Genomic DNA, 18,213 nt, shown 5'->3' on the forward strand with positions numbered 1-18,213 from the left:
AGCCCACGAGTTCCTTATATTTTATTGGGATTGAAGAGCAACGTTTGTGCTATATCCCTCTATTTCAGACGAAATAATGTGCATGCAAAATTATATCTTCATTACTTTACACCATAGTACCAATATCTGTCGTGCGTTGATTTTTGATGTCTTTGCATTTGCTATAGCAAGGATTTTTAAACATCAGCCACAAAAGAAAAAATAAATGGTCAAAGAACCAAGAAATGGTATGTAGCAGCTCCCTTCTTTTTTTAATTGGTGGCAAGTTTTGCACTCGTTGTGTACTTCAATAGAAGTGTTACCTTCCTGCTTTGGAACTTTGTGGTTTTGTTCTGCCAGCTGCTTGACCAAAACAAGCAAAATGTACTTCGGATATTCCACAATTCTGTATGCATTTGGTACAATAAAATTTGTTTCAAGAATGGACAAATGCAGTGATGGTTGTATTGAAAACTGCAACATGCCGATTTTAGTTTCATGCTTCATTAATTTTCTCAGAGCCCCAAAGAAAGCATGCGAGGTTTGAAAATATCATGCGACGAAGTGCTGGCCTGCCATGATATTAGTGCACTCGGTCAAGAGAACTGATTGATGCTGCACATACATTGAACATGGTGGCCATGACCATCCCTCATGAATTGGCATTCCCTGCCTAAACCACCTCACCAACACAGCCTGTTAACAGCAAGAAAGCTGTCGAGGCTTCCAAGAATTTCTATGCACTATAAGTATCGCCCTACTGAAATTACTCCATTTGTTTGCTGACAATTGTCTTGACAAAAGTGGAAGCCGAATCAGTTGTGTTCGATCAGTTTTATTTACATACAACCTATTATAATGTGGACCTTTCTTCCCCTCTTCAACTGTTCCACAGCTGCTGCTGCCATCTTGCATGCCACATCGAGGAGGGGCCGGGGGCAATGTACATGGCAGGTGCATGGGAGGATTTTCCAAGGAACTCTGGAAAGCTGTAATCAAATTGTGGGCAAAGTTTAAAAAGTCTTAAATACCAAAAGGGTGAAGAGTATTGTAACCTTGTACATGATCACACCACATGTTTCAGCTGCAGCTGTAAGTGCCTTGTCTCAACCAAGCTACAGTTCTTGCAATGTTCCACTTTGTGATACTCAGTATGAATTGATAAGACTAGCTGCTATTCTAGTGGTTGTGCAGGCCACAAGGGAACAGTGCCTGGCCTTTGTGCTCGTATGTGTAAATTTCTCTCTTTCGGTCTCGCCCAAGTCACACCAAAATGTTATCCACAAGTGTCGTGCCAAAAAGGCCTGGCAACATCTCGTATTAAGCCGTTTGACCCATTTTATTGCACTGATGCACACGGTGCAACCAAATGTAGGAAATGACATCGCCTAGGTGATTAGTAAATTACCCTTCTAAAATACCACAAGAGCAACTTTGCTGTCGCAAGAGCCTTAGCAAAAACATAAGAGACACAAAAATGAAGGAAAAGAGACACCTTCAAGTTCCCGCACCAACTCACCGTGACAAGCACAGATTTTGACAGTGTCTGCTTAAGCTTAGTTATTTGGAGATACATGCAGTTGAATGCTTTTACGAACATTGAGATGCCCCACTATGCTAGCTTGCCTTTTATGGCTATAGAAAGTTGTATACTGCCACAAGTCTGCCTATTCCGATTAGAATCTATATTGAAGCTGCTTTGAGCAACAGGTGGTATTCTATTTCAGCGCTAATGATACATTGAGAGTAGTGTGCCTGGAAGGAATAGAAAAAAGCATTGCAGAAGCTGCAGTACTTTGTGCTTGCTGAATGATCACACGAGAAGGTAAAGATGCCATCAGAAAGCATCTTTCGTATGGAGTCTCTTAAAAAGAAAAACACTACAACTAGACATGGTGACAGTTGTGGGCAAACTAAAATATAATGATAGTTCAAGGTATGGTATGGCATGTTTATGCTATTTCTAAAAAAATAAACACGGCAAGTGTGTCCATGCCAACAATTGACACAGGATGTGCAGATGAAAAACTGCAATACAGCACCACGCCGTCAAAACGACAGTATGCAAGTGGTGGTCCAGCATCAAAACTTACACTGGGAGCGTCCCTACACTGCAACACTGGGAGGCCATGCTGCGTGACAGAAGCCTGGGTGGCCAGCAGGCACTGCTCTGTCGGGCACAGGACGTGGCAGCAACTATTTCTCCTAAGGATTCAATGAACGGATTTCTCTACCTCACCCGCCATGCGACGCACTATGTGAGGGAATGACAGTGCCACTACTCTCACAGGATATGGATGGTGCACAACACCACCTTGAGCATCGGAGCGAGCGCACATCTGCCTGTGAGCTCTGTGTACTACAAACACAAGTGGTGCATGCAAGGTAACATTTAACACATCACTGCCAAATGTCATCAATGAACAGAAGCAGCAAAGAAAGCTGCTTACATAATTTTCACAGTGTGTCGGAACTGCATATTTTTTACATCCTGTCTGCATGCCGCATTGTTTATCACTGCTAAAAAGTGCATAGTTGCATGGTACTTTTTTTCGATTTTGTGCACTTTCTTTTGTCTTGAAAAAATAAAGCAGATGTCTCTCAATGAGCCGTAAGTACTAAAGTTGCTCAAAAGGGTAGTTTACTGAATTGATTGCATTTGAGTACTGCAGGCCTAGTTTCTTTCGGTCTTTCTCTTTTAAAGCCTCGGCACAAGTTAGCTGAAACACCCTGTATACTGGACAGCTTGCCTGGCTGCCCGCACCACCGAGGCGGGGTATCTTACGTTTTTGTGGTGCACTTGTCGCAGTCTCGTAGCACCGGTCGTCCATCCTTATCGCGCACACGCCAGCGTCGTCTGGTGTTCCAATTGGCTGCAGCAAAGCGGACAGCTCTGGCGGGCAGGAGAAAAAGTGGTCCGCGAGCGATCGGGCTTGCTGCCTCATTTAACGCCTGCTTTTATACGCCTGGCCAAGAGCTTTGCCCGGTTTAGCCGCTCCGTCTTCAGTATGAACGTGCCTTTAGAGTAAAAAATCAACAGCTTACGCTTCCACATTTTTTGCTTGGTAGCTACATTCAATTTGCTTGCTCCTCGTCTTTTAGATGTCTAGGCTCCTCACATTTTAACGTGGCTGAATAGTGCACAAATCAGAAACGAGAGTTTCTGTGGCCTAGCCTTCTCACACTTGCAAGGATACCATCCAAAATTGACCTATTTTTCTTATGAGGTGCCCACTGATTATGAGGATGCTGACATCGAAGGATCTCGAGTGGTTCTCTAGCATTTTGGTGACAAATGGAATACAGTAAATGCCGAGCTACAACTGACTTGATATCTGTCAGCACCAATGAACGCAGTAGTTAGTATTCTCACTAAATTGAGAATCCAGCCCAACAGCAGATGGACACCAGTGGTTTGAATCCCCCGTGTTGGCAAATTTAACTGGCTGAAATCAAGCATTTAAAAGACACGCACTTAGTTCCATCCCTTCAATCTGTGAGCATAATGAAGATCAAAGGTCAGGTTATGTGGCTGCAGCACCTTCTGTTCATGCAGCATACCTTGTGTGCAAGCCACATCTATTTACAACAGAAACAGCGCTTTTCCACCCGTGAGCAAATGTTTGGAGTTAAAATATGGTAGAATTTTTTATCCAGCTAACGCGTGCACGCTGAAATCCAAGTGGTACAGCCGATATGTGCCTGTTTAATCACTGCAATGCATTGAGACACTTCCAACAACGCACGGCTGTACCAGAAAAGGTTTTAATTTTTTTCACTAATGCTATGTACTTATGAACTTTTATGAATGTACCTGCAGCTTTCGCAGGCTTTCGAGTAGCTCGAGCGTAAAGTGGCCTGTGTGTTATTGCTATTCAGCCGGAGTGCAATAGGAGCCAGTCAAATGAGTAAAACATGAAGTCAATGTGCACACAAAGACTACATGTACCCTTGCATGACTTCGTGCTACAGGTAGCTAACAGCTTCCAATTCACAGTTCTTGTAATATGCTTGTGGCAGCCATCTACAGTGATCTATTTGATTTAACGGGGATGTGCATGTTGGCTGAAAAAGAGAAAATATGCTAGGAAATATATTAACACCGATGGATGCAATATATCCTTTCCGGTAGAGTTTTGCACAGAAAAGTTAGCAGATTCCATGCATATGTGAAAATCGGTTATAAGTGAAGCCTTTGTAATGTTCAGTAAAATGCAACCACTCGTTCACTTCTATAACTCTGCACACAATGCATGTCCTGGTCTCGTTTAGTTCATTTTTGTCCATACTCGGTTGCTTTCGATGCTGACTTTCCAACTTCTCTGTGGCTGACTTCTTAAATTTCCTGTTGTATACTTAATTTCTTGCCTCTTGTTCTACGTGTCTACCCAGTGGTACATGTTGAGCTGCACATATCCAGTGCCATACACAGTGACCAATATTGGCAGGACTGCAGCAGCCACCACCCACTAAGCAAGGAAGAGGCAAAGAGGGTTTCGTTTTAAGAACCGCTCATTAAAGTTATTCAATCAATCAATCAAAAATATGTAGCAGCTTGCATATGTAGGAATGCGATTTATTCGCGATGCTAATAATTTGATCACCTGTTTTGGTAGCTGTGGGCACGAGAAATTTAGACACCTAACCGCACCAAAATTCAGCTATTATGAAAACGCGGAATTTCGATCAAAAGAGTCCATTTGCCGCTGTGGTGGTTTGAAGCACGGCGACAGAATAAACCAAACATTGTAGAAAGGGAAGTAAACAATCTGCGCAACCGCTCTATCGCGTGTTTGACAAAGAAATTGACGAAAAAATGTGCTTAACGTGATTCAGAAACATGTCTACACAGCAACGTTCAATGGTAGAAATTACACTTCACCGCTACAGAGTAGCGAAGTTGCCCTGAATAGTGGGACCAATATTTTCCGACCGCCCAACAAAGGGTGAAGTGCGCACAGTATGTACGGCAACACTTGCTTTGTTCACCGCAGTAATGCCACCCTGTAATGGAGACAACTACGACAAACGGTCCGCATTTCTTCAGCAGCGAGGAAAAGTGAAACATTTTTTTACCGAGTCAGAAATAAGCCAAGCGTGTTCCTGACGGTATGTAACGGCATGCCGCTGGAAAAAAGGGGTCCATACCTCGGGGTCCAAATTCCGCAGACACGGCATGCGCTTCAGCGTAGCCGTGAATTTGCGGTTGAGCAAGCGACGTTTTTGCATTTTCTGTTCCGCATCAGCATCTTCTAGCCAGCGAGAGAGCACCTTGAAAGCCAGCACGACGGGCGCCGTCTCGCTGAACAATCAAGGCCTAAAATTTAAAAGAAAACACAACTATTAGCGCCTATTGTTTCAAATTTTGTGATGTCAGTAGACTTACCTTGATGTTGTTGCATATTTCTTGTAGATCCATGTTGCTTTCACGGTCATTTCCGCCAACATAAAGAACGGCGAAATCGACACGCTCGAAGCGCATCGTGGAGACAGCCCACGCCAGCCACACTGAATTGTAGCCAGCAAAACTGAATGTGCAGTTTTTAATAGACTCAATTAGGCGCAGGCGCGACCTATTAAAGAATTTAACCTGACTCGCCGACAATGACGCCGCGCAAGGACGGCATGAGTGAACACGATCCAGCGAGGCGTAACAAGACCACGCGAACGAACCTACGTGAGCCGGCAGAAACCACAGGGATTTAGCAGCAGCACCTAGCAGCGTCTTTCCCTAGGCGTACAAGCAGTACAAGTACCTATCTGGGGGCAGGGAGTACGGCACTGGCCCACGTCACATCCGGTTTGCCTCTAAACCGGGTACAGCCGGCCTGCGGGGATACGCTTCTATTTGCATCATATGGGTAGGGGCGGCTTAAAATTCTGCCGAGCAGTGTGCTACAATCGGCAGCGATGTGTATTTTTAACACCTTATAATAAATTACACGCTTTACGCAGAGCACTTAGATGCATCAATTAATGATCAGAAGGACCTACTCTAACGACTCAGTACGTTTGTAGAAAATCGCAACGTTGCTCGCGCCTGCGCACAAATGGCTGGCGATCCCTCATATGAACGTCTCGTCTACACTAGCCATACAGTTTCGATACTAGCTACACTCGTTTAGCCAATGTAGGTAAAACAAAAAAAAGCGCTACTATTGTGAAATCAGCGCGCGGTATTAGTGATTAGTTTGCTATTATTTAAGTGACTTGTTTACTTATGTTGCAGAGCGAACTCACTCGTAAAGCTTTCAGCACTAGAGGGCTTAGAGGTGATGGCTTCAATCATTACATCTGTTTCCCGCCATTTTGAACTGCGAGGCGTTTGGCGGGACTGTTGGCGTAATCAAAGGCGCAAAGTGGCACATTTACATGGATTTGTGTCACAATCCTGTAGCAGTATACATCTGAAATGCATATAAAACAGGTTAGTGTACGACCTACGGTCTTAATTAGTTGAAATGTCTCGTGCGATCGTCACCTAAATGATTAAAGTAAGCCTAAATGATTCGAGGAGCTTGTGTTATGGTTGGCCATGCAACAAGACGCTGCATGTCTTTTGTAACCGCCGCGCGCCGGCTGACGAATATGCCGAAGCCGTGACTAGTTGCTAGAAGCTTCCGCTTGCCTGCACGTCGAAGCCGCTTTTCACAAATGTTGGGAAGCGTATCTTTATATAATTCCTTAAGAGTAGCTCTACATTTTGGAACGCGATTGTTGCTATCTATTGCAACTACAGCGTCATCGGTCAATAGTGTGTGGATTTCGTACCGTTCATTTTGCAGCTTATAATACAAGGTTTCCGGAGCTACAAAGAGCAAACCTGTGTGGAGCCATTCAGCCCCCGTCATAATGTGATAGGTGAGCACATTTGGCTTGAAAGCATGTAATGTGTAACTCACGACTTTGTTTCTTACATTGCAGTTGGCCGAAATGGATCAGGAAAAAGCAATTTCTTTTACGGTAAGTTTTACAGCTATTGCGTGGGCTATTCGTGAATGTACGCTGAGAATACGTCGTGTTCGTTTGTAGTGATCGTTGTAAGCGTGACACCCGTTGTCGAGGCAGGTCGCATGTCTTCCTGATGACGATCGATTCTCGTACGATTTCTATGTGACGAGCCTGCATAAGAGCGATTTGTCTGAGGAAATCGGCTGTTACTGTTAGCATAAAAACACGTATCATACGAGGGCATTGCGCGTGTGGCATTTCGCATGCATGGTGCCTCGTGCGGAACTTGTGTGTTGACAGTGCCACTCAAAACCGTGCATGTGCGTTACTAGACCAAAAGCCTAGAAATGCAAGGTCAGTGCATGACTTGTCTAGTGCTTTTCAAAAATAACTTTCTCGAAGCAGCGATCCATTCTTGCCAGCTATTGTAATGCTTCCTTTGCCTTCAAACCAGCACTAAGTGAGTTGGATTCATTGGATTCATGCTGCTGTGTGGCCAGCCCATACTCGGGACCCTTGTGACTGCTCCGATTTGCCCATTAGTTATTTCGCTTAAATGTCAGCCCATGGTGCAGTTGCAGCTGTGTTGCTTGGCTTTGGCTTTTGGGATTGAGGTCACTTCACTATGCACTAGTTCACCTATCCATTTCTAATGCTCTAGCAAAGATCAATTGCTGTGGTTGATGTAGGAGTGTGGCAAAGGGACTATTAGGTATGGTAAAGCAGCATGAAATACACCAAGGATGAAAGGAAGATGCAAGACATTTCTTTTCTTCCATGTCTTTTGCATTGCTTTACCATTCCTAATCCTGCCCAAGTGTTCATTCAGGTCACACAGACTTTCTGTGTACACATCTATCGTGGATCAGTGCTGTCAAGCAACCAAAGTTTTACTTGGCAGATACGGGGAATACTGTATATGCAACTGAATTTACAGGAAAACAAAGAAAATAATAACAGTGGCACAGTAACAGAAATGGTAGGTTGACAAAAACTGTCTTGAAATACTGTTTCCACTTATGTAGACTAATGCACATGCTCTCACGTATGACATTACTATGTGCCATTTCAATTATGTTGTGATATGATTGCGGATGTGCAGTGCACTGATAACAACTGAACACAAGGGAGATCACCTGAAAGAATTTTCCTACTTATGTATTGACACAGTGACCTGTCTTGCTTCTATTACACATGCTTTCTTCCCTGCATCAACACACAAGAGAATTGGCCAATTTGATTGGGTTTGGGGCAGGGGACAAATAAAGTGAAACGACAAACACGGCGCTCAACTTGTAGTTTACTATAAAATAGATACATACTCTGAGCTCATCACATGACTCCCCATCAAATATACGGATCCGATGCACTGTGGGAATTGATGTAAGCAAAGTTTTCTGTGCCATGTACTTTGATTGACGACAATTATCGGTGATGTTGACGGTGAATGTTTAATTTCTTCAACGTTTAGTCCAACAGGAGAGTGGTGAGTTGATGTTAAATGTTGCCTTGCGTGCATCACTGCTGTTTGTCTGCATAGTGCACAGAACACACAGGGGTCGGTGTTTGCTTCGGGCGTTGTGCGCCATACTTTATAACCCCTGAGAGGGTTGAGCATATTCCTTGCCACGACAGATCGGCCTTCTGATAGAATTTGTAGAGGGATCAAATACATGAATCACTGCACTGCCATTGTCAAAGGTGCTGCAAACGAATTCTTGAACGCTACGCACTGTCAGGACAGGTGAAATATGAATTTTTTCATAAAAGAATATACTTGTATATCCCAAAAATTGTGCCCAAAATAACTATATCAATGGTTCCGTGTTTTTGTCTACTTAAGTAAAGAAAATATCACACAAACTTTAGAACTATATCAGTTTGAAACCAGCAAAGCAGTGCATGCCGCTGATATGAAAAATGTAAAGGCCATGAAATGAACAAGTTGAGAACAAATCTTTTAATGAAACTTTGTCATTCAAGAATCTTGTTTACATTTTTGTACATATGCAACTGCCAAGGAAATATCTCCATGACGCTGTCCTTTGTTCCAATGTATTGTGCAGAAGCAGCTGTCACCGGTCGTGTATTGTGAGTAATTGCACTGAAATTATTGTCGCAACAGAGAGCACATATAAAAAGCAGAAGTTCTGCAAAATGTACAAGGTCGAGTCAAATGGAAGTGAGCCAATGTGAATATATGACGAACAGGGTATTTTACTTTGTCTCCATGAGCATTTAGTCATTTGTACCACTGACTAACAAGTGGCGTGATTCCCATCTCGTGAAGCGTCTCGGCTTGCTGCTTCAAAAAGTCGGTAACCGACTCTTTCACGCCATCATCCGACACTAATCTGATTCCCTTGAGCTGTTTTAATTGCCCCAAAATGTGGAAGTCGCAGGGCAACAGGTCTGGGCTGTATGGCGGACGTTGCAGTGTTTCCCACTTGAAATTTGCCAGTTTTGTGTTAACCACATCAGCGACGTGGGAACGGGAATTGTCTTGGAGCAAGATGACCCCATTGGTCTATGTTCCGCATCATTTGTTCTTGATTGCGACACGCAGCCGAACCAGCATTTCACAATATCAGAAAGTTTGAGTCTCTCCAGGTTTAGCAAATTCAATCAGTAATGGCCCCTGGCGATCTAAAAAAAAAAAAAAGTCAGCACCTTTCTGGCTGAAATGACGGCATTTGCTTTCTTTGAGGGTAGTGAATTCGAATGTCTCCACTGTAAGCTTTGCCGTCGTGTTTTAGGCTCGTAGTAGTGGCACCATGATTCGTCCCTGGTCGCAATTGCAGACAAGAAGTCGTCACGCTCATGCACGAAGCTTACAAATTAATATCTCTCCGCCAAGAACAGATATCGTTGTTCTTTAAACGGCATCCATTAGATCATTCAAAGTGGACAAATTCTATGTGTCAGTTTATATATTACATGAATTTGTTACGTTCTTTCTGTACAAGGGTTCTGCAAAAGGTGTATTTACACATTACTAATTTTTTTCAGATTCATGTGTAACATATCAGTTTTGTTCGCTTTAGATATGCTATGAATGGGATTGACAGAATTGGGATATCGTTTTTCATTGCTGAGTTGTTAACTTGATGGTTTTGTTTCCTGAAAATCTGCATTTATGGACAATTTTGAGTGACAAATTAACGACCTAAGTCAAAAATTCGAAACCAACTGTCACTAGATTTTAAGTTTTTTTTTTTCGATGCAACAAACCTCATTAAGTTTAGTGCAATTGTTGCCGAGAAAAATGAATTCTCCTTTTACATGTATTTAGATAGGAGCACCCGAGCTAAAGCTTCCTCTTAATGTGGCTACTGAAGAAATATCGAAGAAAACCTGAGATGCTTGGTCCACTGATAACCATATGCATACTGCTCGGTATCCTACACTGGCGAAACAAGACTGTCTGAAGAGGTTGCGCTCAAGCGAACGTGTTGCAATCCGTCAAGTCTCCACAGTGATGGCGGCGAGTGACCTTTGTTTTGTTTTTCTCGTCTGCTAGCCAGAAAGCGTCCAAAACTCTGCAAGGGGAAAATCCACTCGGCCAGAGAAAAACGAATGTGCACCCAAGTGTGCCGCGCGATGTTCAGGGCAACAAGTGAAAAACGCTTGCGATGAAAATGCAAACGAGCTCTGGCAGCCTGTGGGTAGCGAAACAAGAAAATTGAAGAGGCTCAATGTGTCCTTGCGAATAAAAGTCAAAGTAGGAAAATAAATAAGAACGTAGTTGCCTTTGCTGGCTTTAGTGTCTTGACATGAATGCTTTGGCGCAGGTGAAAGAAATGTTGATATTCCTTTCTGTGACATGACGGCACAAATGAACCACCACAACGCTTCATCTTATTGGACCTCGCTGCGTGCTTTGTCAACTAGTGTGTTGATTTGGCTCGTCTCGTTGAATGGTGTGATGTACGATTTTAGAAAAGTCAATGCACCTTTGGTGTCAAATGTTTAGAAGAACATGAAACCCACAAAGTTCCGGAATTGAAAATCTAATGCCCGACTTTGGAAATGTCAATGCACCTTTCCCCTCAAAAGTTTGAGTACTTTATATGCATAAAGTTTCGGAATTGAAATCCATGCGCTCCGTAGATTCCGCGGACTCAGCGAGATGTTGCGAAGAGCTCGCTCGCCATCAAAATGCCCTTGAAACACTTAAAACTTCCTGCTCGGATGGGGCTCCTTGCGTTATGTGACTCCCGGTGCATGGGCGTTGCCTCGAAATCCAGCCCGAGTTCGCAATGTTCGTGCCAAAATTTCTTTTCGAGGGCAAAAAAGAAAAGACATTCTAGAGAAAATCCAGAATCATATGGCGCCGGGGGCTGTATGGGTCGGCTGTGCATGTCAGCCCAAAAAAATTTCGCAAGAGGGGTGGGGGGACATAAGCCCCCCCCCCCCTGGCTACGCTCCTGATATGGGCATATGGTGTAGGATAAGGGTAGGTATTAGTCTGCAGGCAGTGCCAGGCGTGTGCTTGGGCCTTGGACAGCGTCTTGTGTCTCGCTGGATAAGTGCGACGGGCCAGTTGGTAAGCTAGTGTTTCTTCCTGGTAGTTGGTTAGCATATTCTTATGGGCTCCCTCAGCAGGTGGCTCAGCAGGTGGCGTTGTGAGCGGAAGTGTTGCTGGGAAGGAGGGAATGAGCCAAGGCCCACATGAGACTGACAGGGCGGGAAGTTTGGTTGTGCATTAGGATGTGCTGCGCAGGGGTAGAGAGCTGACCGCGGGCATAATTTTGAATTGTACTTTTGGAGTCGCTGGCAATGGTATTGGTGGCGGTGGTGCAGAGGGCTAGTGCGATGGCTGTCTCCTCAGCCACATCTGTGTAGGTTGTGTGTAGTGTGCAGCTAATGAGGGGTGGCGGGGACTCTGTTCATGTCTGTCAGCACCGCTGTCATAGCGGGGTAGAGGACGTGGTCCACTACGTCCACTTCACGGTGTTAGAAATAGGTTAGGTGGAGTGATGACGCGTCAAAAGAAGCAGAAATCTGGCACCAGTTTCTTTCCTTGCCAAAAAGTGGTGCGACATGAGTCGGGGTTCGCCTGGCTATGCCCAGAGGCTTGTGCGAGCCGGTTCTTGAGCATGTTTAAAGTGATCGTAGGAAGGAGGAGTAGTAGATTTTAATGAAGAGAAGAAGGAGAGGTCGGCCTGGAGAGCGCGTCTCTAGCCTGCTACTTCTCACTGGCCCCGCAGGGGCGTCTGCGCAAGCAGGCGTTTGGTGTGTTGCGACACCACGGACCCGAGCACACGAGGGTTGGACCCTCCCGCGTGTAGCCGTGCGCGGCTTAGCCGTGTCCAGGGAAAGGGGGATCCTGGGGGTTGAGCCAATGCCGGGTGCTCGGACCTTTAAGGCCCCTCGGTGGAGGCAACACGCCTCTTTGGCCTCTGCTTCACGTAGACGGCACCCCCGGACTGACCCACCCGGGGGAAATCGGTAGTCGCCTTTTCCTGTCTCTCTCTTCTCAAACCTTCGTCTTTATCTCTCACTTTACATCTTTCCTGTCTTCTTCTCTCTTCTATTTACTTCCTTCTTCTTGGTGGCAAGGGTTAACCCTGTGTGGCTATCCAATCTTGGGTACACCATATTTGGTTATAGTGGCGGCGTACGGCTGGCGTCGTGCAGACTTGCATGCAAGCTCTGCCGCGTCCCCTCGTTGGGCTCCGTGGTGGGTGGTCGGCGCTGTTGCCGAATTTTTATACATTTTCATGGAAACTTCTTTCCCCAAACTTCCTGATCGCCCTCAGAAACGAGGGCGCACCGAAGACCTCTTTCAATTTTTCGGACGACAAGTCCACAACTTTCCTCGATTCCACGTCATTCACTCAGAAAAGCCAGACAAACTAGTGCGATCCATTTCACCGTTCCTTGTTTCCAAGTCTTTGACCGAAGTATTCGGTACAGGATATAAGGTGTCGAGAATGTCAAGTGGCGATCTCCTTTTGGAGCTCCAAAATCAGAAGCAGTATGAGAAGCTGCCGAAACTTGTGTCATTTGGGGAGACCCAAGTAACAGTAACCCCGCACCGCACCATGAACACAAGCCGTGGTGTTGTCTCGGACGATGACTTGCTGGAGCTCACTGAGGATGAACTCTTGGAGGGCTTCAGTGACCAGAACGTTATCAATGTTAAACGAATTAAGATCAGGCGTGACAGCAAAGAAATCAAGACCAAACACCTTATATTGACTTTCGGCTCAAGTATTCTGCCCGAGTCTGTAGAGGCCGGGTACATCAAGCTCCGTGTTCGGCCATATGTGCCAAATCCCCTAAGGTGTTTTAAATGCCAACGCTTCGGCCACAGCTCGCAGAGCTGCCGAGGCCGTCAAACCTGTGCGAAGTGCAGTGCACACGAACATACTTCTGAAGCTTGCATGAACACTCTCCATTGTGTAAACTGTGAAGGCGAGCACGCCGCATACTCGCGGTCGTGCCCGTCCTGGAAAAAAGAGAAAGACATAGTCACAATCAAAGTAAAGGAAAACATATCATTCAAAGAGGCACGCAGGCGAGTAGCATACTTGCCAAAGAAAAGCTTTGCCGAAGTGGCGCGTCAGGGGGCAGCACCACAACGGCCTCCGGCGGCTGTCCGACCCACAAACAGTGAGTCGGCAGTCACACCATCTGCCCCCGCGGCGGTTGCAGCTAGCGCTGCTCCGTCAGCCGAGGAGAAGGGATCATCGACCCCGAAGGTGGGCGCAGCCGAGGCTGCCTCAACCTCCCAGGTCCGTTCCAGCGCTGGCAACAGCCGGCGCAGCCAAATCCCTCTGGGAGCCCCATCGACCTCCGGGATGGTGGGCGCAGGGGTCTTGCCCCCCAAGGCGGGACCCTCTCTAGTTACTTCTCGCTCGCAAGAGCACGTGTCCGGCGCCTCACACGAGGCAATGGACACTACACCTAACCTCAAGGCGCACCAAGCGCCAAAGGAGCGGCGAGGCTCACTCGAACGCTCCAGAAAGAGCAAAACCCCGATTACAGGGCCTCGAAAGAGCTCTGTAATCTAAGGCATCTTTCCGTTTCCGTAAACACAGCACCAATTAAATTTAAAATATGGATACACAAATCATTCAATGGAATGTCAGAGGTCTACTCAGGAATCTAGATGATGTTCAAGAACTTATCCATAAACACAATCCAAAAGTGCTGTGTTTACAGGAGACACACTTAAAATCTACACACACAAACTTTCTCCGAAAGCACGTTACGTTTTGCAAAGACCGCGAGGATGCTGTCGCAGCATCTGGCGGTGTAGCTATTATTGCTGACAAAAGTGTAGCGTGTCAGCATCTAAAGCTCCAAACGGCCCTTGAGGCCGTGGCTGTTCGAGCCATACTTTTAAATAAACTCATTACAATCTGTACTCTGTATATCCTCCTGAGACCCGGGATGTATTTTGGGGCACGGATTTTTCCCAAACTTCCAGAATAAGTCAGTAGGGTTGAGAAGGGGAAAAGTGTTAAATATTTTTTCAACAGCCCTGATAGTTTCAGCTCAGTGCGATGTCCAATATATTGGACACTGGGATGCTACCCGGTCTTTTTTCACCCAGCGCGCATGTAATGACATACCGCAGATATTGCGCTCAAACTCGTGTGCAAAAATATTTTAATAACTGGAAAGGCAAAGTTGTGAATAAAGTACATAAAAGGAGCATTCCTCTGCTCAACGAAAATTTTGCTCTTGTGTTCACTTCCTGTGGGCAATTTCAAAACACCTTTGTGTCCTTGGTGAAGCAGAAGAAGAGCCGACATTTGGTGCAAAAAAACTGTTTTCATGTCGCAGCCCTGTAGTCTGCAACGGGCAGCGTTTGCAGTGTGCCAGCATTGAGCAGTGGGTAGTGCTCTTTTCTTAGGGTTCTCGAGGAGACAGTCGAGCCTGCTTTGATGGTGGATGACACTCGGCTTCATTCTCTCTCTCCGTTTTATCCTGCTTCTTCCCGTGAGCCACGAGAGTCTCAGCAACAGATTGGCAGAACTGCATATATTTGAGTATTTCTTTCCACTGTTTCTTTAGGGAGCGTATGTCCCGCGGGTACTGAACCCAGAAGTTGATGAGGGCAATGTCGAAGAGGTGAAAGATGAATCTCATTGTCCACTTGTTGACGCGTGCTTTTATCCTGTAGTGACTTTTCATTCGGTCTGCCTTGTCAACACCGCCCATGTTGACGTTGTACATGCGCACAATATCTGGTAGAGGGATACCGATATGTTTTTCCCTCACGAGACCACCTGCGACAGGTGTCTTGTGGGTCCCAGCCACGGAATGAAAAAAGAAAAGTATCGGCCTAATTCATCAGACACGCGAGGCCGGTGCCCTAAAGAAAAAAAGAGACGCGATTTTGTCCACAAGCCACTAAATGCTAACAGTACTCGTCTGCTGTTCATAACAAGGCCATCACAAAAGCGCGGTAAAAGAAACCGGGTTGAGTCCTAGCGTCCAACGTAATGGACACGCGAAATCAAAGGAAGCGTAAGATAAAGCAAGCGCGCGAACAGTTTAAATTCCGTATTCTGCGCGTACGCTGTTGTATTAACTTTAATATAAAATCAAATATATGCCCTGAAAGCAGGTAGAAATACGAGAAACCGTGCTTGCTTCTCCGGCAGTTGCCGTAAAACGCCGCGCCGCAGAATGCCGCCATTGTGGAACTGTTTCGGCGGGAATTTCAACAATGTATTTTCATTAATGCTGCATAGATGGCGCAAGCAGGTGTCCAACAAGTTGGACAGCGTGGTTCTAGGAGGATGAAAGCCTTGCCACACGAGTACTGCCTCATTTCTGAATGTCCAATATATTGGACAAATCCCCATAGCCGGGTCTCAGGAGGATATACCACCACATCATCACCTTCACAGACGCGACTTAGAGTCATTAATAGATGAGCTCCCGGACCCCTATTTTATTCTTGGTGATTTTAATGCACACAGTACTTTGTGGGGCGATTCACGCTGTGATGCGCGAGGTCGCGTCATTGAACAGGTGCTTTTTTCCTCTGGAACATGTCTCTTGAACACGAAGGAGCCCACATATTTTAACCTGTCCAACAAGTCATACTCTGCCATAGATCTTAGCATTTTATCGCCGACGCTTTTACCCTATTTTAAATGGAATGTGCTTAACAACTTGTATGGGAGTGACCACTTCCCAATAATCCTAACCACGCCGAAACAAGATCAACTTCCCCCGCTGGTCCCTCGGTGGAAGATTGACTCAGCCGATTGGGAACGGTACCGAACTCTTACTTACATGACGTGGGCTGAGATGTCTGGTATAACCATAGATGATGCTGTTGCATATTTTACAGCTTTTATACTGGATGCCGCCTGTAAATGTATTACACACACGAGCGGCGTGGGTTCCAAGCGGCGTGTTCCCTGGTGGAACGATGCATGCAGGCAAGCACGGAGGAACCAGAACAAAGCGTGGGCGATATTTCGCGATTCTCCTACAGCTGAAAACCTGGAAAACTTTAAACATGTCAAATCCCAGGCAAGGAGAACGCGCCGGCAAGCAAGACGAGAGAGTTGGGCGAAGTTTATATCAAGCATCAACTCGTACACAGATGAGACAAAAGTATGGAATAGAGTGAAAAAGGTTAATGGACAACAAACGTATTCCCTGCCTTTAGTAAATAGTCATGGAGAAAGCCTGGAAGATCAAGCCAACTTTCTTGGCACACACTTTGAACACATATCCAGCTCCTCACACTACACCGAAACATTCCTAAAGAACAAAACGCGAATAGAACAGCAAAAGTTACAAAGAAAATGTGCTAAAAGTGTGGCGTACAACGAACCATTCTCCATAGCAGAACTGCAGGCAGCACTGAACTGTTGCAATACATCCGCCCCAGGTTCAGACCGCATAATATATGAGATGTTGAAACAACTACCCCCCGAAACACAAAAAACCCTCCTTTACCTTTACAACATTATATGGTTTTCAGGCGAGATCCCCTCTGTTTGGAAAGAGGCTATTGTAATCCCAATTCTGAAGCAAGGAAAGGATCCTTCCTCTGTGTCAAGCTACAGACCCATAGCACTAACAAGTTGCCTCTGCAAAGTTTTCGAAAAAATGATTAACTGTCGCCTACTACACTTCCTCGAATCAAACAATTTGCTCGATCCATACCAGTGCGGGTTTCGGGAGGGTCGATCTACCAGTGACCATCTTATACGCATAGAGGCACGTATCCGTGAAGCTTTTGTCCATAAGCAGTTTTTCTTATCTGTATTCCTTGATATGGAGAAAGCTTATGATACTACGTGGCGGTTCGGGATATTGAGAGACCTCTCACATTTAGGTATACACGGAAATATGTTCAATGTTATCGAAAGTTATCTATCAAATCGGACATTCCGTGTTCGTGTGGGCAATGTTTCGTCACGGAAATTTGTACAGGAGACTGGAGTGCCGCAGGGTGGGGTGCTCAGCTGCACGCTCTTTATAGTAAAAATGAATTCTCTCCGTCTACACATACCACATAACATCTTTTATTCAACATATGTTGACGATGTGCAGATAGGATTTCAATCAAGTTCTCTCGCAATCTGTGAGCGACAGGTCCAGCTTGGTCTTAACAAGGTCTCCAAATGGGCTGATGAAAACGGGTTCAGACTGAACCCACAAAAAAGCACCTGTGTTGTTTTCTCTAGAAAAAGAGGCCTGCATCCTGATCCTGAAGTTGTGTTGCATGATGAGCGTCTACCTGTAAACAGGGAACATAAATTTCTAGGCATAATATTAGACGCGAAATTAACTTTTATACAGCACATAAAGTATCTTAAAAACAAATGCATGAAAACAATGAATATCTTAAAGGTTCTCTCACGCACAACCTGGGGCAGTGATAGAAAATGTCTCATGAACTTGTACAAAAGCCTCATACGCACACGACTAGACTATGGAGCCATAGTTTACCAGTCGGCTACTCCAAGTGCTCTAAAGATGCTTGACCCTGTCCACCACTTAGGAATTCGCCTGTCCACAGGCGCCTTTAGAACAAGCCCATTGGAAAGCCTGTACGTTGAATCGGACGAGTGGTCACTGCATCTGCAGAGAACATATTCGTCTTTCATGTATTTTCTTAGAGTGAACGGAAACAGTCAGCATCCCGCGTATTACACCATAAACGATTTGTCCAGTTGCCAACTTTTCCGCAACCGGCCCACAGTGGCACAGCCGTTCTCCATGCGTGTTAGAGACATAGCTGAAGAAACAAGGGTTCCACTGCTTGAATACCACCTTATGTCCCCTGCTATACGGCCC

At 45.5% G+C, this 18,213-nt stretch overlaps 1 protein-coding gene and 1 long non-coding RNA gene across 10 annotated transcripts in view; one reads left to right on the forward strand and one right to left on the reverse strand.

The window, feature by feature from the left end:
- Nucleotides 1-798: 798 nt before the first annotated feature.
- On the reverse strand, nucleotides 799-5,789 carry LOC139054418 (uncharacterized). 5 transcript variants are annotated; one of them, XR_011511199.1, is made up of 4 exons: nucleotides 5,366-5,789; nucleotides 5,128-5,296; nucleotides 2,073-2,852; nucleotides 799-968 (listed from the first exon to the last, which is right to left on the reverse strand). It is a non-coding gene; the product is annotated as an uncharacterized lncRNA (long non-coding RNA). The 5 variants fall into 5 exon arrangements; XR_011511196.1 differs by having other exon boundaries at nucleotides 2,073-2,872; XR_011511200.1 differs by having other exon boundaries at nucleotides 2,765-2,852; nucleotides 5,366-5,766.
- Nucleotides 5,790-6,254: 465 nt separating this feature from the next.
- The window catches only part of SMC3 (structural maintenance of chromosomes 3), a 573,351-nt gene continuing 561,392 nt past the window's right edge, over nucleotides 6,255-18,213 (forward strand). For 3 of the 5 annotated variants that reach the window (XR_011511201.1, XM_070531360.1, XM_070531363.1), the window contains exons 1-3: nucleotides 6,255-6,406; nucleotides 6,765-6,840; nucleotides 6,904-6,942. Coding sequence is in view for 2 of the 5 variants with exons in the window: in XM_070531360.1 (XP_070387461.1) it covers nucleotides 6,392-6,406; nucleotides 6,765-6,840; nucleotides 6,904-6,942 (130 nt within the window). In the remaining 3 variants the exon portion in view is untranslated. Of the gene's footprint in view, nucleotides 6,407-6,764; nucleotides 6,841-6,903; nucleotides 6,943-18,213 lie in introns of those variants that run through there. The other 2 variants (XM_070531361.1, XM_070531362.1) reach the window with 1 other exon arrangement.

Source organism: Dermacentor albipictus, chromosome 1, assembly GCF_038994185.2.
Source record: "Dermacentor albipictus isolate Rhodes 1998 colony chromosome 1, USDA_Dalb.pri_finalv2, whole genome shotgun sequence".
Classification (NCBI taxonomy): Eukaryota; Metazoa; Arthropoda; class Arachnida; order Ixodida; family Ixodidae; genus Dermacentor; species Dermacentor albipictus.